The sequence below is a fragment of the Lithobates pipiens genome, unplaced genomic scaffold (assembly GCF_037356315.1).
Source record: "Lithobates pipiens isolate NorthernLeopardFrog02 unplaced genomic scaffold, aLitPip1_a1.2 Scaffold_8, whole genome shotgun sequence".
NCBI classification, from domain to species: domain Eukaryota; kingdom Metazoa; phylum Chordata; class Amphibia; order Anura; family Ranidae; genus Lithobates; species Lithobates pipiens.
In genome coordinates this window covers 650119774-650146658 of record NW_027507903.1, presented here as the reverse complement: position 1 = coordinate 650146658, position 26885 = coordinate 650119774, and the positions used below count along the sequence as shown (strand labels likewise).

The 26885-nt window shown below is 43.6% G+C and overlaps 1 protein-coding gene across 1 annotated transcript in view; it reads left to right on the top strand.

The window, feature by feature from the left end:
* LOC143961700 (uncharacterized) overlaps positions 1-16726 on the top strand; it is a 73108-nt gene extending 56382 nt beyond the window's left edge. The window contains exons 10-12 of the mRNA XM_077471019.1: positions 1819-1979; positions 6462-6571; positions 15919-16726. Of these exons, the coding sequence (XP_077327145.1) occupies positions 1819-1979; positions 6462-6571; positions 15919-16057 (410 nt within the window). The 3' untranslated portion in view covers positions 16058-16726. The remainder of the gene's footprint in view (positions 1-1818; positions 1980-6461; positions 6572-15918) is intronic.
* The last annotated feature ends 10159 nt before the right edge of the window (positions 16727-26885 follow it).

Sequence of the window (26885 nt, the reverse complement as noted above, 5' to 3'; positions counted from 1 at the left end):
TGGGAGCCTAGCCGCGTACGGGGCCCCGAAAACCAAGCACCGCCTTCAGGCTTTCTAAGGGCGTTACAGTTTTGAAGGCCATAAAATGCCAAGATGGCACAAACCCCCCCCCCAAATGACCTCATTTTGGAAAGTAGACACCCCTAAATTTAGGGGTACACTAGTGAGACTAGGTAATAAATGGCGGGTGCCCTGAAACTATAAAAAAAATAACTAACCAACCAGCGTCACCTGTAACAGTTATATGGTGATCACAGGTGAAAGGGTTAACTAGGGGGCAATCAGGGGGCTTTATGCGGTAATATATGGGGGTCCCTGGCGCTATAAAAAGCTGCGGCGAACCTAAATACCTACCTGCCTAACTAGCGTCACCTGTGACACTAATACAGCGATCAGAAAAACGATCGCTTATTAGGCTGGGTTCACACTGGAGCGATGCGGGAACGCCACGAATCCGCGGCGGGTTCCCGCATCACATGCCTCCCGGCGGCAGTTCACACTGCCCTATGCGAACTGCTGGGAGTGTCAGTGAGATGTTAATGACACCCCCAGATCAGTTCGCATATCGCAGTGCGATCTGCAAACTCGGATCGCATGGTGTGAACACCCATGCGATCCGATTCTGCTGCGGACCAAAAAAAGGGTCCCGTGCGAGTTTGCGGCGGGTGCGGCGGGTGCGACACAAATTCAGCCATACTATCTGTATAGCTGAACTCAAATCGCACAGAGATCGGATGTGATTTGCACTGCAGTGCGGTGCGAATCACATTCGTTCTCATAAACCGCTGCAATGTGAACCCAGCCTTAGTGACACTGGCGACGGGGGGTGATCACGGGGTTAAACCTTTATTGGGGGGGTTAGGGGGGCACATTAGAACTAAAGGGGGCTAACCCTAACTGCCCTAACAGTTATTACAGTCACAAATGACACCAATGCAAAAAAAAAAAAAAAAAAAAAGCAATTGGTGTCACTGTGACTGGGGGGGCAGGGGTAATTGGGGGGTGATCGGGGGGTAAAGGGGGGGTGTGAGTGTGCCTGGCATGTTCTACTGTGTAGTGTAGTGCTTGTGCAACTCACCGATGCTCTCTCCTCGGTGCCGGAACGAAAACTACCGACACGGAGGAGAGAATACATCACTTCCTCTCCTGTGTTTACATTACAGGAGAGGAAGTGATGTCACCGGACAATTTCATTCGCCGGGAGCGATCGCGAGGGGGTGGCCATGAATAAATGGCCGTCCCCTCGTCCGGGATCGCTCCCGAACGAATACCGACCGCCGCAGGCACCGGGCGGGGGCCCGATCGGGCCCCCGACCCGCGGGAGGCAAGGGACGTACATGTAAGCCCTTATGCCTGCCCGTGCCATTCTGCCGATGTACATCGGCGTGCGGCTGTCGGCAAGTGGTTAAATAGTTTTCTAAAAATGTTTTGGTAGTGGACTATGTATATATTGTATATATTCTGAACATGGATGTGTATTCCTTTGTTTTCTGTTGAAGTTTTTTACTTTGTATAAAATTGGTTGCTTGATTCTTTTCCAAAAAAGATCAATAGTGCCCCATCATTGGTATCAATGGATGAAAATTCATCAATTCATTCATTCATTCAACTCACGGGCTGGATGAAAGCAGGCAAAGGGCCTCATTTGGCCCCCCCCGGGGCCACAGTTTGGTGACCACTGCTCTAGACGTATGAGATTCGGGGAAAGTTACTTTCTAGCTGTGTTTGGTAAAAGCCTCACTTTTTTTTCCCCCCAGCCTTGTTTGGGGGGTTTGAGATCTCGGAAGTGACTTCATTGTGTTCTCCTCTCTTCCCCAGGGAACATCCGGGATTCCTGCACCAGCTGCCCCAGTGGATGGCAACTAATTCAATCCAACTGCTACTATTTCCAGGCCAATGGAGAAACCTGGGAGAGGAGTCGGGTGGAATGTGAAAAGCTTAATGGCGACATTCTGATCCTGAAGGACAAAGCTGAGCTGGTAAGTGTCACACCTACCTTTGGATGGGAGAGAGAGAGTCCACCATTCACCACCAGTAATCAATCAGTTGCACCATTTCTCCGAGGCAGGCTAGTGAAATAATGCTCCACCATGAACTCCTATACATTTATATATATTTTTATATATATATATATATATATATATATATATATATATATATATATATATATATATATATATATATATATATATATATATATATATATATATATATATATATATTATATATATATATATATATATATATTTTTATATATATATATATATTTTTATATATATATATATATATATATATATATATATATATATATATATATATATATTTATATATATATATATATATATATATATATATATATATATATATATATATATATATATATAAAATATATGTTCGTAAATTAAACTTGTACAGCAGGGTTCGGAAAAAAGTGCACCGCAATTTTCAGGCACTGACTAGACCAGTGCGGTTTGTTTTGTTCCAAAATTCAGAAACAAACATTATCGTTATTCTGATGCATTCAAATTTCCTGATTACAACAGTAACAGATTTAGAGAAAGACAAAAATAAGGAAACAAAATTTTTGTCTAAAAGTCAAATCAAATTCGAAAAAAAACTAAATAAAATTCAAAAAACAAATTTAAAATATAAACATATTGTTGACTGCTGCTGTTGAAGGACTACTGTGTGTGTGTGTATTACCGTTAGAATATAGCCATCTTCCAAAACTTGAATTTAGAATAGAATAAAACAGAATAGAAAAGAATAGAATAGGGTAAAACAGAATAGAAAATAAAAGAATAGAATAAAATAGAATAGAAAGTAAAGGAATATAATAGAAAATAAAGTAATAGAATAGAACATAGCCATCTTCTGAAATTTTAATTTAAAAAATAATAGAATTTAACAGAATAGAATGGAAAAGAATAGGTTAAACAGAATAGAAAATAAAAGAATAGAATAGAATAGAATAGAAAATAAAGGAATATAATAGAAAATAAAGTAATAGAATATAGCCATCTTCTGAAATTCTAATTTAAAAAATAATAGAATTTAACAGACTAGAATAGAAAAGAATAGCATAAAACAGAAAAAATAAAAGAATATAATAAAATATAATAGAAAATAAAGGAATATAATAGAAAAGACTAGAGTATTATAAAATATAAAAGAAAAAAATAGAGTAGAATAGAATAGAAAATAATAGAATAGAAAATAAAGGCGTATAATAGAAAATAAAGTAATAGAATAAAATAACGTCATCTTCTGAAATTCTAATTTCAAAAAATAATAGAATTTAATAGAATAGAATAGAAAAGAATAGGATAAAATAGAATAGAAAATAAAGGAATATCATAGAAAATAAAGTAATAGAATATCGCCATCTTCTGAAATTCTAATTTAAAAAATAATAGATTTTAACAGAATAGAATTGAAAAGAATAGGGTAAAACAGAATAGAAAATAAAAGAATAGAATAAAATAGAACAGAAAATAAAGGGATATAATAGAAAATAAAGTAATAGAATATCGCCATCTTCTGAAATTCTAATTTAAAAAATAATAAAATTTAACAGAATAGAATAGAAAAGAATAGGGTTAAACAGAATAGAAAATAAAAGAATAGAATAAAATAGAATAGAAAATAAAGGAATATAATAGAAAATAGCCATCTTCTGAAATTCTAATTAAACAAATAATAATACAATTTAACAGAATAGAATAGAAAAGAATAGGGTAAAACAGAATAGAAAATAAAAGAATAGAATAAAATAGAATAGAAATTAAAGGAATATATTAGAAAAGACTAGAGTATTATAAAATATAAAAGAAAATAATAGAGTAGAATAGAATATAAAATAATAGAATAGAAAATAAAGGAATATAATAGAAAATAAAATAATAGAATATCGCCATCTTCTAAAATTCTAATTTAAAAAAAATAATAGAATTTAACAGAATAGAATAGAAAAGAATAGGGTAAACAGAATAGAAAATAAAGGAATATAATAGAAAAGAAGAGAGTATTATAGAATATAAAAATAAAGAATGGAGTAGAATAAAATAGAAAAGAATATAATAGAAAATAAAGGAATATAATAGAAAATAAAGGAATATAATAGAAAATAAAGGAATAGAATAGAATATAGTCATCTTCTGAAATTTGATTCTCAAAAAAGAATTGAATTTAACAGAATAGAAAATAAAATAATACAATAATAGAATAGAAAACAAAAGAATAAAATAGAATAGAAAATAAAGGACTAGAATATAAATGAATAGAATAAAATAAAATATAAAATAATAGACTATAGTAATATAGAACAGAGAATAGAAGAGGAAACTATTTAACAGAATAAAATAGGAAGAATATAGTCATCTTCCAAAATTAGAATTTTGATAAGAAAAGAACAGAAAATAAAGGAATATAATAGAAAATAAAGGAATTGAATAGAAAAGAATATAGCTGTCTCCTGAAATTCTAACAAAAATAATGTAATAAAACTAAATAGAATAGAAAAGAATAGAATAAAGCACAATATAAAATAATAGAATAAAATAGAACAGAAAATAAAGGAATAGAGAAGAATAGAACATAAAAGAATAGAGTAAAACAGAACAGGATAGAAGAGAATAGAAAAAATAGAATAGAATAAAATAGAAAAAATATAGCGGTCTTCCCAAATTTGATTTGTGCCCTTTTTTTTTATTTAGCAAAAAATAAAAACCTCAGCGGTGATTAAATACCACCAAAAGGAAGCTCTATTTGTGTGAAAAACACGATAAAAAGTTAATTTGGGTACAGCGTCACATGACCGAGCAATCGACCAGATAACCGCTTGCCGACCAGCCGCCGTCATTATACTGCGGCAGGTCGGCACGATCCTGTGAGCCGTTGTTGCTGTACATCGGTTCCTTTAAGCAGAATAACAGGCGCACGTGCCCGCTAACCCTGCGGTGGTGCTGATGCGCGTGGCCAGCGGTCACGATGACTGCCAGCCACATGTGGTCGTGGGCACGAGAGGCAGAACAGGGACGTGTGTGTGTGTGTGTGTGTGAGTGTAAACACGCACATCCCTGTTCTGTGAGGAGAGGAGAGAGATTGTGAGTTCCTATTAGCTAGGAACCACGATCTGTCATCTCCTATGGTCAGTCCCCTCCCCCCTACAGTTAGAACACACAGTCAGGGAACACATTTAACCCCTTGATCGCCCCCTAGTGTTAACCCCTCCCCTTCCAGTGACATTTTTACAGTAATCAGTCCTTTTTTATATCACCGATCACTGTATAATTGTCAATCGTCCCAAAAATGTGTCAAAATTGTCTGATGTGTCCGCCATAATGTCGCAGTCCTGATAAAAATTGCAGATCGGCGCCATTACTAGTAAAAAAAAAATAATAATAATAAAAATGTCATAAATGTATCCCCAATTTTGTAGACGCTATAACTTTTGCGTAAACCAATCAATATATACGCTTATTGCGATTTTTATTACCAAAAATATGTAGAAGAATACGTATTGGCCCAAACTGAGGAAAACTATATATATATACATATATATATATATATGTATATATATATATATATATCTATATATATATATAGATATATAGATATATATATATATATATAGATATATATATATAGATATATATATATAGATATATATATAGATATATATATATAGATATATATATAGATATATATAGATATATATATATAGATATATATATCTATATCTATCTATCTATATATATATATATATATATATATATATATATATATATATATATATATATATATATATATAATTTTATTTTATTTTTTTTTGGGGGGGGGGATATTTATTATAGCAAAATGTAAAAAATAATGCATTTTTTTTTTTCAAAATTGTCGCTCTTTATTTTTTTGCGCTATAAACAAAAAAAAAAAAAAAAAAACCCCAGAGGCGATTAAATACCATCAAAAGAAAGCTCTATTTGTGGGGGAAAAAAAGGACGTCGATTTTGTTTGGGCGCCGCGTCGCACGACCGCGCAATTGTCAGTTAAAAGTGACGCAGTGCCAAATCGCAAAAAAATAAAAATAAAAATGGCCTGAGCAGCCAAATCTTCCGGGGGCTGAAGTGGTTAAAGTAGCGCAGTGCTGAATAGCAAAAAATGCCCCAGTCATAAAGGGGGGGGGGGGGGGGTAAAAAAAAACTTCTGGAAGTCAAGCAGTTAAAGCTTAGCTATAGTGAGAGTAGTTTATAATCACGGAATAAAATATTTCAACAAATTGAAAAAGTTACAATAGGATTATTGCGGGTGTTGCTTAAAAAGACTTTTTATGAAATGAATAGGAGGGCACAAGAGGAGATAAAGGAGCATTATATGTTCTACATTATGGTGACCTGTCCACTTCCTTCTGGTATACGTCTTCTTTATATTTCTGATGAGCATTTCTTTCTTTGTTGGTCCAGGACTCTCTGCTGCCGACCATAGCATATGGGAGATACTGGATAGGACTGAGGAGAGACAATAACAACATCCATAATTGGCTGTGGGCAGATGGGAGCCGTCTAACCTTCAGGTGAGGTCATCCAGGTGTGATGGAAACCCTACATAAGCTTACACCTTCAGAAACCAGGAAAATCTTCGCACAACCGGTCACTGTAAATATCTGTTCTCATTGAAACCATGAACGCATGCCGAGAGCCCTTTATGAGAGCCAGTGACTCTGATACACAGGATCCCACTACTCCCAACCGAATTGGAACCAACGTCCAGGGGAACTTGTACAAAGACGTGGAGGAATTCCAGATCCTTTCCTATTGTGGTCTGCGTTCTTGAATCTGTCCTTCAGCTTACTGCGTTTGTAAACCTGGAAAGGCATATACCGCTAGAACACTAAATCTAATAAAGAACAAGGGCACAAATCATTTGTACACAGTGGCGTCACTAGGGTTGGTGTCACCTGGTGCGGAAAACATTGGTGTCACCCCCTCCTCCACCAACTATTGTCCCCCCCAGTACAGACCCCTCCCTCAGTACGGACACCCCCGTTAGTATAGAATCCCCCCTTAGTGCAGACCCCCCATCAGTATAGAATCCCCCCTTAGTGCAGACCCTCATCAGTATATAATCCCCCCTTAATGCAGACCCCCCATCAGTATAGAATACCCCTTAGTGCAGACCCCCACAGTATAGACACCCCCCTTAGTGCAGACCCCCATCAGTAAAGAACCCCCTTAGTGCAGACCCCCCATTCAGTATAGAATCCCCCCTTAGTGCAGACCCCCATCAGTATAGAATCCCCCCTTAGTGCAGACCCCACATCAGTATAGAATCCCCCCTTACTGCAGACCTCCTCAGTATAGAATCCCCCCTTAATGCAGACCCCCCATCAGTACAGAATCCCCCCTTAGTGAAGACCCCCCATCAGTATAGAATCCCCCTTTAGTGCAGACCCCCCATCAGTATAGAATCCCCCTTAGTGCAGACCCCCTAATCAGTATAGAACCCCCCTTAGTGCAGACCCCCCATCGGTATAGAACCCCCCTTAGTGCAGACCCCCCATCAGTATAGAATCCCCCCTCAGTGCAGACCCCCCATCAGTATAGAATCCCCCCTCAGTGCAGACCCCCCATCAGTATAGAATCCCCCCTTAGTGCAGACCCCCCATCAGTATAGAATCCCCCCTTACTGCAGACCTCCTCAGTATAGAATCCCCCCTTAATGCAGACCCTCCCCATTAGTATAGAATACCCCTTAGTGCAGACCCCCACAGTATAGACACCCCCCATCAGTATAGACACCCCCTTAATACAGACCCCCCATCAGTATAGACACCCCCTTAGTGCAAACCCCCACAGTATAGACACCCCCATTTAGTGCAGCCCCCCATCTGTATAGAATCCCCCCCTTAGTGCAGACCCCCCATCAGTATAGAATCCCCCCTTAGTGAAGACCCCCATCAGTATAAAATCCCCCTTTAGTGCAGACCACCCATCAGTATAGAATCCCCACTTAGTGCAGACCCCCACAGTATAGACACCCCCCATCAGTATAGACACCCCCCTTAATACAGACCCCCCCCATCAGTATAGACACCCCCCTTAGTGCAAACCCCCGCAATATAGACACCCCCATTTAGTGCAGACCCCCATCAGTATAGAATCCCTCACTTAGTTCAGACCCCCCATCAGTATAGACACCCCCTTAGTGCAAACCCCCACAGTATAGACACCCCCATTTAGTGCAGACCCCCCATCTGTATAGAATATCCCCCTTAGTGCAGACCCCCCATCAGTATAGAATCCCCCCTTAGTGAAGACCCCCATCAGTATAGAATTCCCCTTTAGTGCAGACCCCCCCATCAGTATAGAATCCCCACTTAGTGCAGACCCCCACAGTATAGACACCCCCATCAGTATAGACACCCCCCTTAATACAGACCCCCCCCCCATCAGTATAGACACCCCCCTTAGTGCAAACCCCCGCAATATAGACACCCCCATTTAGTGCAGACCCCCATCAGTATAGAATCCCTCACTTAGTTCAGACCACCCATCAGTATAGAACCCCCTTAGTGCAGACCCCCATCAGTATAGAATCCCCCTTAGTGCAGACCCCCCATCAGTATAGAATTCCCCCTTAGTGCAGACCCCCCATCAGTATAGAATCCCCACTTAGTGCAGACCCCCATCAGTATAGAATCCCCCCTTAGTGAAGACCCCCCATCAGTATAGAACCCCCTTTAGTGCAGACCCCCCATCAGTATAGAATCCCCCTTAATGCAGACCCCTGCAGTATAGACACCCCCATTTAGTGCAGACCCCCATCAGTATAGAATCCCCCCTTAGTGCAGATCCCGCCATCAGTATAAAATCCCCCTTATTGCAGAACCCCCATCAGCATAAACACCCCCATAATACAAACCCACCCATCAGTATAGACACCCCCTTAGTGCAAACCTCCGCAGTATAGACACCCCTAATTTATGGCAGGCCCCCTCAGTATAGAAAAGACACCCCCCTTAGTGCAGGTCCCCCCATCAGTATAGAATTCCCCCTTAGTGCAGACCCCCCCATCAGCATAGTCACCCCTCTTCCTTCCCATAGCGCCGCCCCCTCACACACATCCATCTACTTATAAGTAGACATATAAATGTAGAGTACAGACCTCAGAACAGCGCGGTCACAGACATACACACAGTGTGTGTGTCCCTCGGGCTCCTCCTCCTCACTGGATGTAAACAGAGAGGAGGAGGAGGCGGCTTCAGTCCGCTCCACTGGGGACACAGCGAGGCGCAGATCATCAGGGCAGCGGCGGTGTTAGTGGTCCCGCAATCCACGGGTGTCACCCCTCTGGCAGGTGCCACCCACCTAGCAACGCTACTGTTTGTACATAGTATGGCTGGTAGAAGAACAGCCTGTCATCTGTAATTCTCCCCGCTGCACTGATTAAAAAGAAAAAATGACACCACGACTCCCTTCTTGGCACTATATTATCAAAAGTATTGGGGCGCCTGCCTTTACATGCATATGAACTTTAATGGCATCCCCGTCTTGCTCCGTAGGGTTCAATATTGAGTTGGTGCACCCTTCAAACTTTAATGGCATCTCAGTCTTAGTCCGTAGGGTTCAATATTGAGTTGGCCCACCCTTCAAACTTTAATGACATCCCTGTCTTGCTCCGTAGGGTTCAATATTGAGTTGGCCCACCCTTCGAACGTTAATGACATCCCCGTCTTGCTCCGTAGGGTTCAACATCGAGTTGGCCCACCCTTCAAACTTTAATGGCATCCCAGTCTTAGTCTGTAGGGTTCAATATTGAGTTGGCCCACTCTTCGAACGTTAATTACATCCCCGTCTTGCTCCGTAGGGTTCAATATCGAGTTGGCCCACCCTTCAAACTTTAATGGCATCCCAGTCTTAGTCCGTAGGGTTCAATATTGAGTTGGCCCACCCTTTGAACTTTAATGACATCCCTGTCTTGCTCCGTAGGGTTCAATATTGAGTTGGCCCACCCTTCGAACTTTAATGACATCCCCGTTTTGCTCCGTAGGGTTCAATATCGAGTTGGCCCACCCTTCAAACTTTAATGGCATCCCAGTCTTAGTCCGTAGGGTTCAATATTGAGTTGGCCCACCCTTCGAACTTTAATGACATCCCTGTCTTGCTCCCGGTGCTCCGTAGGGTTCAATATTGAGTTGGCCCACCCTTCGAACTTTAATGGCATCCCAGTCTTAGTCCGTAGGGTTCAATATTGAGTTGGCCCACCCTTCGAACTTTAATGACATCCCTGTCTTGCTCCGTAGGGTTCAATATCGAGTTAGCCCACCCTTCGAACTTTAATGGCATCCCAGTCTTGCTCCATAGGGTTCAATATTGAGTTGGCCCACCCTTCGAACTTTAATGACATCCCTGTCTTGCTCCGTAGGGTTCAATATCGAGTTGGCCCACCCTTCAAACTTTAATGGCATCCCAGTCTTAGTCCGTAGGGTTCAATATTGAGTTGGCCCACCCTTCGAACTTTAATGACATCCCCGTATTGCTCCCGGTGCTGCGTAGGGTTCAATATTGAGTTGGCCCACCCTTCGAACTTTAATTGCATCCCTGTCTTAGTCTGTAGGGTTCAATATTAAGTTGGCCCACCCTTCGAACTTTAATGACATCCCTGTCTTGCTCTGTAGGGTTCAATATCGAGTTGGCCCACCCTTCGAACTTTAATGACATCCCTGTCTTGCTCAGTAGGGTTCAATATTGAGTTGGCCCACCCTTCGAACGTTAATGACATCCCAGTCCTAGTCCGTAGGGTTCAATATTGAGTTGGCTCACCCTTCGAACTTTAATGGCATCCCAGTCCTAGTCCGTAGGGTTCAACATTGAGTTGGCCCACCCTTCAAACTTTATGGACATCCCCGTCTTGCTCCGTAGGGTTCAATATTGAGTTAGCCCACCCTTTGCAGCTACAACAGCTTCAACTCTTCTGGGAAGGCTGTGGACAAGGTTTAGGTGTGTGTCTATGGGAATTAAATAAAAAAAAAATGACACCATCGACTCCCTTCTAGGCACTTTATTATCAAAAATATTGGGACGCCTGCATTTACACGCACATGAACTTTAATGGCATCCCAGTCTTAGTCCATAGGGTTCAATATTGAGTTGGCCCACCCTTCGAACTTTAATGGCATCCCAGTCTTAGTCCGTAGGGTTCAATATTGGCCCACCAGTTGCAGCTATAACAGCTTCAACTCTTCTGGGAAAGCTGTCTACAATTCCCATAGACACACTCCTAAACCTTGTGAACAGCCTTCCCAGAAGAGTTGAAGCTGTTATAGCTGCAAAGGGTGGGCCAACTCAATAATGAACCCTACGGACTAAGACTGGGATGCTAAAGATCATGTGTGTGTAAAGGCAGGAGTCCCAACACTAACTCCACCCATTACATCACTACAGGAAGGCTTTTTTTTAAAGGTGACCTAACACCCTCTTATATAATTCCCTGCTGCCACACTATTTTGGGGCAGAGCCACCTAGTGGCGGACTAGCTAACTGCACCTGCTTACACACTACTTTTATTTACTACTTTTTACTTCTGTCAGTCTTGGAGGCTCGGCATCACGTGTGGGTATTACCTAGGCCGCTCTGCAGGCAAATGCAGCCTACATAGGAATTGCAATCCCTCCAGACTGTCACCCACCCATCAAGGCATTTTTCCTTCCAAGATCCAGCCCACTACTTGCAACGGGGATGAGGACTCTTGAGAGGAGTAATAAGGCAGGGTGCTATGATTTTATCAGGAAGCTATGCACAGCAACCTGCTGACATCTTCTCACTGGCCATGTACTGTTTGCATCGTATAGAGAAGCACAGGCACCCAGTGAAGATATCCCATTGGTCTCATTGGGGGTTGTTAAAAACGCAGCTGTTGGTCCCTGCAAGAACCTCCAAATTTTTACCCAACTATGCCTCTGTGTGTTTTAGTGATTGCGGGGAGGCAGGTACACTTGTTCATATTTGGTAACATGTCTGGTTGTGTGGCAGTTTTGGGCAGAGATTTTCAAGATGGCCTCAACCCTGGCTAATCAGTCTTTAGACCCTGACCCAAGCACTTGCTTTATTGAATCACTGTGCCCTCGATTTTTACCAGAGCCCAGTTGAAACTCCTATTGCAAGTTATGACCACCTCCACACAAATTATTGCTAGGGCCTGGAAGATCCCGTCACTTTGTACTATTGAGACTAAAAACAGGGTGACCCAAGCTATGGTACATAGTAAAACAGGGGCCACCATACAAGATACGATTCCTAAGCACCGTAAAATATGGCAGCCTTGGGTAGACCATTTTCTTCCACCTGGTTTTGACTCTTCCCTCCTTGAACCTCGACAACCCGCTTTGTATCAAGGTTGTGTATTGCGGCCCTGGTCTGACTCAACGTCACCTCCGTTTCTCCTCCTTTTTCTTCTTTTCTTCCTTCCTCCTTTTTCACGTTTTTCCTCATATGATACTTGGTTATATTGTAGGACTTTCCATCCTGGTTAACCTGTTGGTATTGTATTTCCTGTTTGTTGGACTGATATGATGTGTGTTTTTGGAGGCTTTTTGCCCTAGACTTTTTCAGCAACAACCAATTGTTGGATCACCTTTTTTCATTACTGTCAGATTTGTTAAACCCATTGTCACAACCTTTGTATATTTTCGCTGTGTATCACTCATGCCGCGTACACACAATCGAATTGCGTTACGCCGGACAATTTGATCGTGTGTGGGCTCCAGCGGACTTTTTCATCGTAAAGTCCGGTGGACTTAGAAAGTAGTTTTGACTCAAAATTTGTCCGCTGGACTTGGCTTTCAGCGGACAATCCGTTCGTCAGTGTGCTAGTCCGGTGGACTAAGAATGACGCATGCTCAGAAGCAAGTACGAGAGGGAAGCTATTGGCTACTGGCTATTGAACTTCCTTTTTCTAATCCCGTCATACGTGCTGTATTTCCCCGTGTTAGAAATCGTGTCCGTGTGTGGCCAAGTCCGTTTGTTAGAAAGTCAGGCGGATTGTTTTCTGGATTGTTTGCCGGTCCAAGTCCGCCAGACAATTCGATCGTGTGTACGCGGCATTATATTCACTTTCGTCTATGGCATTATTGTTTATGTATCCATTATAATAGCTTCAATAAAAATATTTAACAAGAAAAACATGGCTGAACCATCCAGTTCCATCCAGCCGCAGCATCATTCAGGCACTCAAATGCCTCATAAACACGATCGGAAATTCGGCCAGCAAAAGACCATTGAGAGCTTTTGGTCAGAAAATGCGACCGTGTGTATGCTCCATCGGACTTTTGCTGGGCAATTTCCAGCCAGCAAAAGTTTGAGAGCAGGCTCTCTATTTTTCGGTCGGAAAAATTTCCGATCGGAAATTCTGATGGCCTGTACAAATTCTGACGCGCAAAATTCTTACGCATGCTCGGAAACAATTTGACGCATGCTCGGAAGCATTGAAATTCATTTTCTCGACTTGTCGTAGTTTTGTACATCAGCGCGTTCTTGATGGTCGAAAGTTCCGAGAACTTTTGTGTGACCGTGTGTATGCAAGCCAAGCTTGAGCGGAATTCCATCGGGAAATCATTTAAGTTCTTTCTGACGGAAAAATCCGCTCGTGTGTACGGGGCAATAGAGTTATGAAGGCTGCCGGCGGCAGGGTTAGAAGGTGCCTTTTGCCCACATAAGAATGCCAGAATCTCATGAACAGTGGCTGAACCATCCAGTTCCATCCAGCCGCTGCAGCATTCAGCCACTCATAGCCCTTGTAAACGCAGTTGGACATTCCGACGGAAAATGTCAGATCGGACCGTGTTGTTGGATAATCCGACCATGTGTGGGCTCCATCGGACTGTTTTCGTCGGAATAACCGACCGACAACGTTTTAGAGCTGGGCTATAAAATTTTCCGACAACATGATCCGATCGGACTTTGTCCGATCGTTTGTAGAGAATTCCGATCGGACAAAGTGCCACGCATGCTCAGATCAAATTCCTAGACCAAAGCTATTGGCTACTAGCCTGAACGTAGTCCCGTCGTAACGAAATAACGTCATCACATTCTGAATGATCGGATTTTCCGACAACTTTGTCCGACCGTGTGTATGCAACACCAGTTTCGGACAAAATCCGTCAGACAAAATCCGACAGATATTGTTGTCGGAATGTCCGACCGTGTGTACAAGGGCATAGAGTTTTGAAGGCTGCGGGTGGCGGGTCTGGACGGTGTTGAATGCCAGAATCTCATGAACAGTGGCTGAATGACCAGTGAGCTTGTGGCTTTATGCACTTAAATGCGCCCACCTCTGGGTCCATCAGACTGAATGGAAAAAATGTGTGTTTGAGTCCACTTTTACTAAATGGACCTGTGGTTGGTGGAAATAGGTGGACAGAAGTCAACTTACTGTACATCCATCCACCCACTTATAGGGATTACATGGGTCTGTTTCTCCATGGAGGAAACATCTGAATGGACATGAGTGTCACATATGTGGCACTGGCATCCATACCGTTCTGATCCAACTCGGCAATGGATCAGTCTAGGCTGAACAGACACTACCTGTGTGAAAGGGGCCTTATAGTGGAGAGGTTCCTTTTCATAGTGGAGAGGTTCCTTTTCATAGTGGAGAGGATCCTTTTCATAGTGGAGAGGTTCCTTTTCATAGTGGAGAGGATCCTTTTCATAGTGGAGAGGTTCCTTTTCATAGTGGAGAGGATCCTTTTCATAGTGCAGAGGTTCCTTTGCATAGTGGAGCGGTTCCTTTTCATAGTGGAGAGGTTCATTTTCATAGTGGAGAGGTTCATTTTCATAGTGCAGAGGTTCCTTTTCCTAGTGCAGAGGTTCCTTTTCATAGTGGAGAGGTTCCTTTTCATAGTGGAGAGGATCCTTTTCATAGTGCAGAGGTTCCTTTTCATAGTGGAGAGGTTCCTTTTCATAGTGGAGAGGATCCTTTTCATAGTGCAGAGGTTCCTTTTCATAGTGGAGAGGTTCCTTTTCATAGTGGAGAGGTTCCTTTTCATAGTGGAGAGGTTCATTTTCATAGTGCAGAGGTTCCTTTTCATAGTGGAGAGGTTCCTTTTCATAGTGGAGAGGTTCCTTTTCATAGTGGAGAGGTTCCTTTTCCTAGTGGAGAGGTTCCTTTTCATAGTGGAGAGATTCCTTTTCATAGTGGAGAGGTTCCTTTTCATAGTGGAGAGGTTCCTTTTCATAGTGGAGAGGTTCCTTTTCCTAGTGGAGAGGTTCCTTTTCATAGTGGAGGGGTTCCTTTTCATAGTGGAGAGGTTCCTTTTCATAGTGGAGAGGTTCCTTTTCATAGTGGAGAGGTTCCTTTTCATAGTGGAGAGGTTCCTTTTCATAGTGGAGAGGTTCCTTTTCATAGTGGAGAGGATCCTTTTCATAGTGGAGAGGATCCTTTTCATAGTGGAGAGGTTCCTTTTCATAGTGGAGAGGTTCCTTTTCATAGTGGAGAGGTTCCTTTTCATAGTGGAGAGGTTCCTTTTCATAGTGGAGAGGTTCCTTTTCATAGTGGAGAGGTTCCTTTTCATAGTGGAGAGGTTCCTTTTCATAGTGGAGAGGTTCCTTTCCATAGTGGAGAGGTTCCTTTTCTAAGTGGAGAGGTTCCTTTTCCTAGTGGAGAGGTTCCTTTTCATAGTGGAACTCTAGCAAGACCCTTCTTTAGGTTTCGAAAAGGACATTGGGTGCTGGATTATCCCAGAAGACTTCTTGAGATGACCCAACCTCCACACCAAGGCTATTGCAAAGCTATTGAAGAGATTTTGGTTGATCTTGGTGTGCTTTCCATAATCTAAAAAAATACACATTTTTAAATCAAGGGCAATAGTGACCAATCTTATAAAAAATATGTTCTTATAGGGTATTGCTTTTGTTTTCACAGTGCCTGGAACACGGGAGAACCCAATAATGATCATAAAAAGGAACACTGTGCAGAGATCCTGGGTGGACCCAAATCCATGAATGACCGGGACTGTGAGGACAAGATTGGCTACATATGTAAAAGCGCATGGACCTGCTGAGATACACAGCCTACTATGACATACCTGTGAAACAGTTCAAGATCAAACCAAACGGCAGCTCTCCTCTGTTTATTGTCTAACCCAGTGATTCTCAACCAGGGTTCCTCCAGAGGTTGTAGGGGTTCCTTCAGCATTGGGCCATTTCTGCCTCTCGGATAAGTTCCCGCTGACACCATTGATCTGTTTAGCTCTCTGTAAGGAGGTAATTCTTCCCAATGACCACAAGTGTAAGGACCATTCTTCCCACCGACCATCACACTAATTTATCATGAGTTGTACATTTCAAATTTTTAGAAGGGGTTCTATTTTCTAAAGAGAACTATTTCAAGGGTTCCTCTGTGTTGAAAAGGTTGAGAAAGTCTGGTCTAACCTGTCTCATCTGTAGGGATGAGCTGAACACCCCCCTGTTCGGTTCGCACCAGAACCTGTGAACAGACCTAAACTTCATGTGAACTTTAGAACCCTATTAAAGTCTATGGGACTCGAACGTTCACAATCTAAAGTGCTAATTTTAAAGGGTAATATGCAAGTTACAGTCCTAAAAAGTGTTTGGGGACCCGGGTCCTGCCCCAGGGGACATGGATCAATGCAAAAAAAAGTTTTAAAAATGGCCGTTTTTTCAGGAGCAGTGATTTTAATAATTATTAAAGTGAAACAATAAAAGTGTAATATTCCTTTAAATTTCATACCTGGGGGGTGTCTATAGTATGCCTGTGAAGGAGCGCATGTTTCCCGTGCTTAGAACTGTCCCTGCACAAAGTGTCATTTCTGCAGGAAAAAAAGTCTTTTAAAATCGCGGCTAAATTGTCGGGTCTCCGTAATACAGAGAACACTCAATGATTGTTCTCTGTATTAGCCAACAATTCATTCATTCATTGATAAAAAAAAAAAAAAAGCGTGGGGGTTCCCCTAAATTCAATTACCAGGCCCTTCAGGTCTGACATGGATATTAAGGGGAACCCCGTGTCAAATTTTTAAAAAAAATTTACGTGGGGGTCCCCCTAAAAATCCATACCAGACCCTTTATCCGAGCACGCAACCTGGCAGGCCGCAGGAAAAGAGGGGGGGACGAGAGAGCGGCCCCCCCTCCCTCCTGAACCGTACCAGGCCACATACCCTCAACATTGGGAGGATGCTTTGGGGGTCTGTGACCCCTCAAAGCACCTTGTCCCCATGTTGATGAGGACAAGGGCCTCATCTTCACAACCCTGGCCGGTGGTTGTGAGGGTCTGCGGGCGGGGGGCTTATCAGAATCTGGAAGCCCCCTTTAACAAGGGGACCCCCAGATCCCCGCCCCCTCCCTGTTTGAAATGGTAAGGGGGTACAAAGATACCCCTACCATTTCACAAAGAAAGTGTAAAAATGGTTAAATAAGACAAACACACTTTTGAAAAATTCCTTTATTAAAAATAAAAAAAATTAAAAAAAGATTCCAGCGGTGCTAATCCACTCTTGCTATCCAGCGACGGGTCTCCGGGGTCCAGCAATGGATGATCATATCCAGCGACGGGGGATCTCTCAGTCCAGCGCTGTCCATACATCCTTCTTCTGTCTCCAGTGCAGAGACACTGCGGGATCCCAGCACTGACGTTTCTTATATTAGGAGGGTGGGGCCACCCGTCTCCTGACCCCGCCCCTCTGACGCTGAAGAGGGAAGCCAGGGGTTCCCCAGTGACGTGTGGGTGACCCCGCCCCCTCTGATGTAACGCAGGTTTCCATTAATGGAGTGGAAAATTAACTGCCATTGGTGGGATTTAACCACTTTCAGACCGGACCATTTTGCTGGTAAATGACCAGAGGTCTTTTTACAATTTGGCACTGCGCTGTTTTAACTGGTAATTGTGCGGTCATGCAATGTTGTACCCAAACAAAATTTGTGTCCTTTTCTTCCCACAAATAGAGCTTTCTTTTGATGGTATTTGATTGCCTCTGCAATTTTTATTTTTTGCGATATAAACGTAAAAAGACCGCAAATTTTGAAAAAAATGATATTTTCTACTTTTTGTTATTAGAAAAATCCAATAAACTCAATTTTAGTCATACATTTAGGCCAAAATGTATTCAGCCACATGTCTTTGGTAAAAAAAAAAGTCAATAACTGTATATTTATTGGTTTGCGCAAAAGTTGTCACATCTACAAACTAAGGTACGTTTTCTGGAATTTACGCAGCTTTTAGTTTACGACTGCCTATCTCATTTCTTGAGTTGATAAAATGGCAGGGCAGTACAAAACCCCCCCAAATGACCCCATTTTGGAAAGTAGACCCCCTAAGGAAATTGATAAGAGGCATGTTGAGCCCATTGAATATTTTATTTTTTTGCCTCAAGCGATTGAATAATGACAAAAAAAAATATATTTTTTTTTTTTACACAAAGTTGTCACTAAATGATATATTGCTCACACATGCTATGGGCATATGTGAAATGACACCCCAAAATAAATTCTGCTGCTTCTCCTGAGTACGGGGATACCACATATGTGGGACTTTTTGGGAGCCTAGCCGCGTACGGGGCCCCGAAAACCAAGCACCGCCTTCAGGCTTTCTAAGGGCGTAAATTTTTGATTTCACTTCTCACTACCTATTACAGTTTTGAAGGCCATAAAATGCCAAGATGGCACAAAACTCCCACAAATGACCCCATTTTAGAAAGTAGACACCCCAAGCTATTTGCTGAGAGGCATGTTGAGTCCATGGAATATTTTATATTTTGCCACAAGTTGCGGGAAAATTACAAACTTTTTTTTTTTTTTTTTTCACAAAGTTGTCACTAAATAATATATATCTCACGCATGCCATGGACATATGTGAAATGACACCCCAAAATAAATTCTGCTGCTTCTCCTGAGTACGGGGATACCACATATGTGGGACTTTTTGGGAGCCTAGCCGCGTACGGGGCCCCGAAAACCAAGCACCGCCTTCAGGCTTTCTAAGGGCGTTACAGTTTTGAAGGCCATAAAATGCCAAGATGGCACAAACCCCCCCCAAATGACCCCATTTTGGAAAGTAGACACCCCTAAATTTAGGGGTACACTAGTGAGACTAGGTAATAAATGGCGGGTGCCCTGAAACTATAAAAAAATAACTAACCAACCAGCGTCACCTGTAACAGTTATATGGTGATCACTGGTGAAAGGGTTAACTAGGGGGCAATCAGGAGGCTTTATGCGGTAGTATATGGGGGTCCCTGGCGCTATAAAAAGCTGCGGCGAACCTAAATACCTACCTGCCTAACTAGCGTCACCTGTGACACTAATACAGCGATCAGAAAAACGATCGCTTATTAGGCTGGGTTCACACTGGAGTGATGCGGGAACGCCACGAATCCGCGGCGGGTTCCCGCATCGCATGCCTCCCGGCGGCAGATCACACTGCCCTATGCGAACTGCTGGGAGTGTCAGTGAAATGTTAATGACACCCCCAGATCAGTTCGCATATCGCAGTGCGATCTGCAAACTCGGATCGCATGGTGTGAACACCCATGCGATCCGATTCTGCTGCGGGCCAAAAAAAGGGTCCCGTGCGAATTTGCGGCGGGTGCGACACAAATTCAGCCATACTATCTGTATGGCTGAACTCGAATCGCACAGAGATCGGATGTGATTTGCACTGCAGTGCGGTGCGAATCACATCCGTTCTCATAAACCGCTGCAATGTGAACCCAGCCTTAGTGACACTGGCGACGGGGGGTGATCACGGGGTTAAACCTTTATTGGGGGGGTTAGGGGGGTACCTTAGAACTAAAGGGGGCTAACCCTAACTGCCCTAACAGTAATTACAGTCACAAATGACACCCGCCGGGTGATCAGGGGGTTAAACCTTTATAAGGTAATAAATGGCGGGTGCCCTGAAACTATAAAAAAATAACTAACCAACCAGCGTCACCTGTAACAGTTATATGGTGATCACTGGTGAAAGGGTTAACTAGGGGGCAATCAGGGGGCTTTATGTGGTAGTATATGGGGGTCCCTGGCGCTATAAAAAGCTGCGGCGAACCTAAATACCTACCTGCCTAACTAGCGTCACCTGTGACACTAATACAGCGATCAGAAAAATGATCGCTTATTAGGCTGGGTTCACACTGGAGCGATGCGGGAACGCCACGAATCCGCGGCGGGTTCCCACATCACATGCCTCCCGGCGGCAGTTCACACTGCCCTATGCGAACTGCTGGGAGTGTCAGTGAAATGTTACTGACACCCCCAGATCAGTTCGCATATCGCAGTGCGATCTGCAAACTCGGATCGCATGGTGTGAACACCCATGCGATCCGATTCTGCTGCGGGCCAAAAAAAGGGTCCCGTGCGAATTTGCGGCGGGTGCGGCGGGTGTGGCGGGTGCGGCGGGTGCGGCGAATGGCTGAACTCGAATCGCACAGAGATCGGATGTGATTTGCACTGCAGTGCGGTGCGAATCACATTCGTTCTCATAAACCGCTGCAATGTGAACCCAGCCTTAGTGACACTGGCGACGGGGGGTGATCACGGGGTTAAACCTTTATTGGGGGGGTTAGGGGGGTACATTAGAACTAAAGGGGGCTAACCCTAACTGCCCTAACAGTTATTACAGTCACAAATGACACCAATGCAAAAAAAAAAAAATGACATTGGTGTCACTGTGACTGGGGGGGCAGGGGTAATTGGGGGGGTGATCGGGGGGGTGTGAGTGTGCCTGGCATGTTCTACTGTGTAGTGTAGTGTTGGTGCAACTCACCGATCCTCTCTCCTCGGTGTCGGAACGAAAAATACCGACACGGAGGAGAGATTACATCACTTCCTCTCCTGTGTTTACATTACAGGAGAGGAAGTGATATGACGAAGGATTTCTATTCGTCGGGAGCGATCGCGAGGGGGTGGCCATGAATGAATGGCCGTCCCCTTATCCGGGATCGCTCCCAAACGAATACCGACCGCCGCAGGCACCGGGCGGGGGCCCGATCGGGCCCCCGACCCGCGGGAAGGCAAGGACGTACATGTAAGCCCTTATGCCTGCCCGTGCCATTCTGTCGACGTACATCGTCGTGCGGCGGTCGGGAAGTGGTTAAAAATGGCATAGGCTTGGTGGTCAGTGGGAGTAATAAAATTGAATCATTGGTATCAGTGGGAGGAATAGTGCCCCATCATTGTTATCAGTGGGAGGAATAGTGCCCCATCATTGCTATCAGTATGAGGAATAGTGCCCCATCATTGGTATCAGTGGGAGGAATAGTGCCCCATCATTGGTATCAGTGGGAGGAATAGTGCCCCATCATTTGTGTCAGTGTGAGGTATTATGCCCCATCATTGGTATCAGGGGGAGGAATAACTTTGATTGTAACTTTATTGCAGTCAGAGTGCATATCCAGTAATAAATATGCCCTTTATTTTATGTATTTTTGAATGCTAAGGAGTTTAGAATACAGAGCTAACAGCACACCAGAGAGCCGGACCGCTGCTCTCACACACAGCTCACCGGTCTGGGTCTCCAGCAGCCCGACACACCCCCTGCACTGTGCTCCAATCACAAGCGCTGATCGGGGACTGAGTGCTGCTGATTGGTTTGCTGTGGAAGGGGCATGTCAGACGGCTTCCGCCAGACCACTGGTGGCACACAAGGCTTGGTGGGATGGAGGCCTTCAACATTTGATCGATGGGGCAGTTCAATTGAAACCCGATGTGAGCATTTGGTTATATGAATTATAAAATGTGAAATGATGTAAATTGTTATATGTATGACGTGATATCTGTATAATACTTACCTTGTTTCATCGATGACGTGATTGCTGCTTTCTTTGAGCTCCTGATAAAGTGGGTCTGGTTACCCACAAAATGCATTGATTTTGCCCCGACCCCACCATGTGACCAGCACCTTTTTGTTGAAATCAGTATTTTTTGCTAGAAAATTACTTAGAACCTCCAAACTTTATGTGTGTGTGTGTATATATATATATATATATATATTAGCAGAGACCCTAGAGAATAAAATGGGGATTGTTGCATTTTTTTAATGCCACATGGTATTTGCGCAGCATTTTTTCAAACACAATTTTTGGAGGAAAAATACACTTTTTTAAATATTTAGCAAAAAAAAACACAATACATAACCAATCTTTTCGGGTAAAATATTAAAAAAATGATGCTACGGCGAGTAAATAGATACCTAACATGTCGCACTTTAGGCCTCACACCCACAGGGCATTTTAAAAAAACGAGCTGTAAAGTTAGTACTGACGTTAGGAGGAAAAAAAAAAAAAGCGACGTTAAAAAAGCAATCTTATCTGCGTTTTAATTGGCGTCGATGAGCGTTTAGCAGCACTGGCTTTCAGCCACGTTTCTCTTTCTCTATTCAAAATCGTTGGTTCCCTACCGGCGTCCATTGATTTGAAGAGCTTTGATTTGCTATTTTGCCAGGTCTTCCCACTCTTTTCCTGGGTCTTCTCGCTCTTTTGCCGGGTTTTCTCACTCTTTTCCTGGGTCTTCTCCGCTGTCTTCCCACTATTTTGCCGGGTCTTCTCCTGTCTTCTCTCTCTTTTTCCGGGTCTTCCCACTATTTTGCCGGGTCTTCTCCTCTGTCTTCTCTCTCTTTTTCCAGGTCTTCCCACTCTTTTGCTGGGTCTTCTCCACTGTCTTCTCACTCTTTTGCCAGGTCTTCTCACTCTTTTGCTGGGTCTTCTCCGCTGTCTTCTTGCTCTCTTGGTGGGCCTTTTTCTCTTTTGCCGGGTCTTCTCCGCTGTCTTCTCACTCTTTTGCCAGGTCTTCTCACTCTTTTGCTGGGTCTTCTCCGCTGTCTTGTCGCTCTTTTGCTGGGTCTTCTCTGCTGTCTTGTCGCTCTTTTGCTGGGTCTTCTCCACTGTCTTCTTGCTCTCTTGGTGGGCCTTTTTCTCTTTTGCCGGGTCTTCTCCGCTGTCTTCTCACTCTTTTGCTGAGTCTTCTCACTCTTTTGCTGGGTCTTCTCTGCTGTCTTCTTGCTCTTTTGCTGGGTCTTCTCACTCTTTTGCTAGGTCTTCTCTGCTGTCTTCTCGCTCTTTTGCTGGGTCTTCTCCGCTGTCTTCTTGCTCTCTTGGTGGGCCTTTTTCTCTTTTGCCGGGTCTTCTCCGCTGTCTTCTCGCTCTTTTGCTGAGTCTTCTCACTCTATTGCTGGGTCTTCTCCACTGTCTTCTCGCTCTTTTGCCGGGTCTTCTCGCTCTATTGCTGGGTCTTCTCTTCTGTCTTCTCGCTCTTTTGCTGGGTCTTCTCACTCTTTTACTGGGTCTTCTCTTCTGTCTTCTCGCTCTTTTGCTGGGTCTTCTCCGCTGTCTTCTCACTCTTTTGCTGAGTCTTCTCACTCTTTTACTGGGTCTTCTCTTCTGTCTTCTCACTCTTTTACTGGGTCTTCTCTTCTGTCTTCTCACTCTTTTACTGGGTCTTCTCTTCTGTCTTCTCACTCTTTTGCTGGGTCTTCTCCGCTGTCTCCTCGCTCTTTTGCTGGGTCTTCTCCACTGTCTCCTCGCTCTTTTGCCAGGTCTTCTCACTCTTTTGCTGGGTCTTCTCCACTGTCTTCTCGCTCTTTTCCCGGGTCTTCTCGCTCTATTGCTGGGTCTTCTCCACTGTCTTCTCGCTCTTTTGCCGGGTCTTCTCGCTCTATTGCTGGGTCTTCTCCACTGTCTTCTCACTCTTTTGCCAGGTCTTCTCACTTTTTTGCTGGGTCTTCTCCGCTGTCTTCTCGCTCTTTTGCTGGGTCTTCTCCGCTGTCTTCTTGCTCTCTTGGTGGGCCTTTTTCTCTTTTGCCGGGTCTTCTCCGCTGTCTTCTCACTCTTTTGCTGAGTCTTCTTACTCTTTTACTGGGTCTTCTCTTCTGTCTTCTCGCTCTTTTGCTGGGTCTTCTCCGCTGTCTTCTCACTCTTTTGCTGAGTCTTCTCACTCTTTTACTGGGTCTTCTCTTCTGTCTTCTCACTCTTTTACTGGGTCTTCTCTTCTGTCTTCTCACTCTTTTGCTGGGTCTTCTCCGCTGTCTCCTCGCTCTTTTGCTGGGTCTTCTCCACTGTCTCCTCGCTCTTTTGCCAGGTCTTCTCACTCTTTTGCTGGGTCTTCTCCACTGTCTTCTCGCTCTTTTGCCGGGTCTTCTCGCTCTATTGCTGGGTCTTCTCCACTGTCTTCTCGCTCTTTTGCCGGGTCTTCTCGCTCTATTGCTGGGTCTTCTCCACTGTCTTCTCGCTCTTTTGCCAGGTCTTCTCACTTTTTTGCTGGGTCTTCTCCGCTGTCTTCTCGCTCTTTTGCTGGGTCTTCTCCGCTGTCTTCTTGCTCTCTTGGTGGGCCTTTTTCTCTTTTGCTGGGTCTTCTCCGCTGTCTTCTCACTCTTTTGCTGAGTCTTCTCACTCTTTTGCTGGGTCTTCTCTTCTGTCTTCTCGCTCTTTTGCTGGGTCTTCTCCGCTGTCTTCTCACTCTTTTGCTGAGTCTTCTCACTCTTTTACTGGGTCTTCTCTTCTGTCTTCTCACTCTTTTACTGGGTCTTCTCTTCTGTCTTCTCACTCTTTTGCTGGGTCTTCTCCGCTGTCTCCTCGCTCTTTTGCTGGGTCTTCTCCACTGTCTCCTCGCTCTTTTGCCAGGTCTTCTCACTCTTTTGCTGGGTCTTCTCCACTGTCTTCTCGCTCTTTTGCCGGGTCTTCTCGCTCTATTGCTGGGTCTTCTCCACTGTCTTCTCGCTCTTTTGCCGGGTCTTTTCGCTCTATTGCTGGGTCTTCTCCACTGTCTTCTCGCTCTTTTGCCAGGTCTTCTCACTTTTTTGCTGGGTCTTCTCCGCTGTCTTCTCGCTCTTTTTCTGGGTCTTCTCCGCTGTCTTCTTGCTCTCTTGGTGGGCCTTTTTCTCTTTTGCTGGGTCTTCTCCGCTGTCTTCTCACTCTTTTGCTGAGTCTTCTCACTCTTTTGCTGGGTCTTCTCTTCTGTCTTCTCGCTCTTTTGCTGGGTCTTCTCCGCTGTCTTCTCACTCTTTTGCTGAGTCTTCTCACTCTTTTACTGGGTCTTCTCTTCTGTCTTCTCACTCTTTTACTGGGTCTTCTCTTCTGTCTTCTCACTCTTTTGCTGGGTCTTCTCCGCTGTCTCCTCGCTCTTTTGCTGGGTCTTCTTCACTGTCTTCTCGCTCTTTTGCCGGGTCTTCTAACTATTTTGCTGAGTCTTCTCCGCTGTCTTCTCGCTCTTTTGCTGGGTCTTCTCCACTGTCTTCTCGCTCTTTTGCTGGGTCTTCTCCACTGTCTCCTAGCTCTTTTGCTGGGTCTTCTCCCTCTGTTCTTCTTCCAGTGTTGACTCAGCACGATCTGCCAGTGTAATTCTGGGTCTGCTGTGTGCAATGACATATATTGGCATAGAGCGTGGCCTCCCGATGACATCATTTGGAGGCCGGGCCCCTTGTGACGTCATCACCCCATCGGGGCATCAACATCCCTTGTAATAGAAATAAGGATGACAGGTCCTCTTTATGGAGAGATCTGGGATGTATAAGACCTCAAATCTCTCCTCTACCTTTAAAAGCAAAAGTCCTTTCACCTCACTTTCTTCTATTGTTATAACACACGAGGACTATATTAGTGATCTGAAGTGATGATGAATATTCTAATTTTACACAAACATGAAACGTGGAGTTCTATGGACACGTAGATTATGGGGTCTCATGTCACATGTGGTCACATTTAGGTTGTTGAGGATCAATATGTTCTTATTCCACACATTATACAAAACGGTTTTCTGTCCCTGACCTGCGTTTTCTATCATGTAGGGTCCCCATGTACATGTGTGTATACATCCGTGTGCGTGTCTATTATCATCATGTACATGTGTGCATACATCCGTGTGTCTATTATAACCATGTACATGTGTGTATACATCTGCGCGTCTATTATCACCTTGTACATGTGTGTATACATCCGTGTGTCTATTATCACCTTGTACATGTGTGTATACATCTGCGCGTCTATTATCACCTTGTACATGTGTGTATACATCCGTGTGTCTATTATCACCTTGTACATGTGTGTATACATCCGTGCGTCTATTATCACCTTGTACATGTGTGTATACATCCGTGCGTCTATTATCACCTTGTACGTGTGTGTATACATCTGTGTGTGTGTCTATTATCACTATGTACATGTGTGTATACATCCGTGCGTCTATTATCACCTTGTACGTGTGTGTATACATCCGTGCGTCTATTATCACCTTGTACATGTGTGTATACATCCGTGCGTCTATTATCACCTTGTACGTGTGTGTATACATCTGTGTGTGTGTCTATTATCACCATGTACATGTGTGTATACATCTGTGTGTGTGTCTATTATCACCTTGTACATGTGTGTATACATCCGTGTGTCTATTATCACCTTGTACATGTGTGTATACATCCGTGCATCTATTATCACCTTGTACATGTGTGTATACATCCGTGTGTCTATTATCACCTTGTACATGTGTGTATACATCCGTGTGTCTATTATCACCTTGTACATGTGTGTATACATCCGTGTGTCTATTATCACCTTGTACATGTGTGTATACATCCGTGTGTCTATTATCACCTTGTACGTGTGTGTATACATCCGTGCGTCTATTTTTACCTTGTACGTGTGTGTATACATCTGTGTGTGTGTCTATTATCACCATTTACATGTGTGTATATATCCGTGTGTGTGTCTATTATCACCTTGTACATGTGTGTATACATCCGTGTGTGTCTTTTATCGCCATGTACATGTGTGTATACATCCGTGTGTGTGTCTATTATCGCCATGTACATGTGTGTATACATCCGTGTGTGTGTCTATTATCACCATGTACATGTGTGTATACATCCGTGTGCGTGTGTCTATTATCACC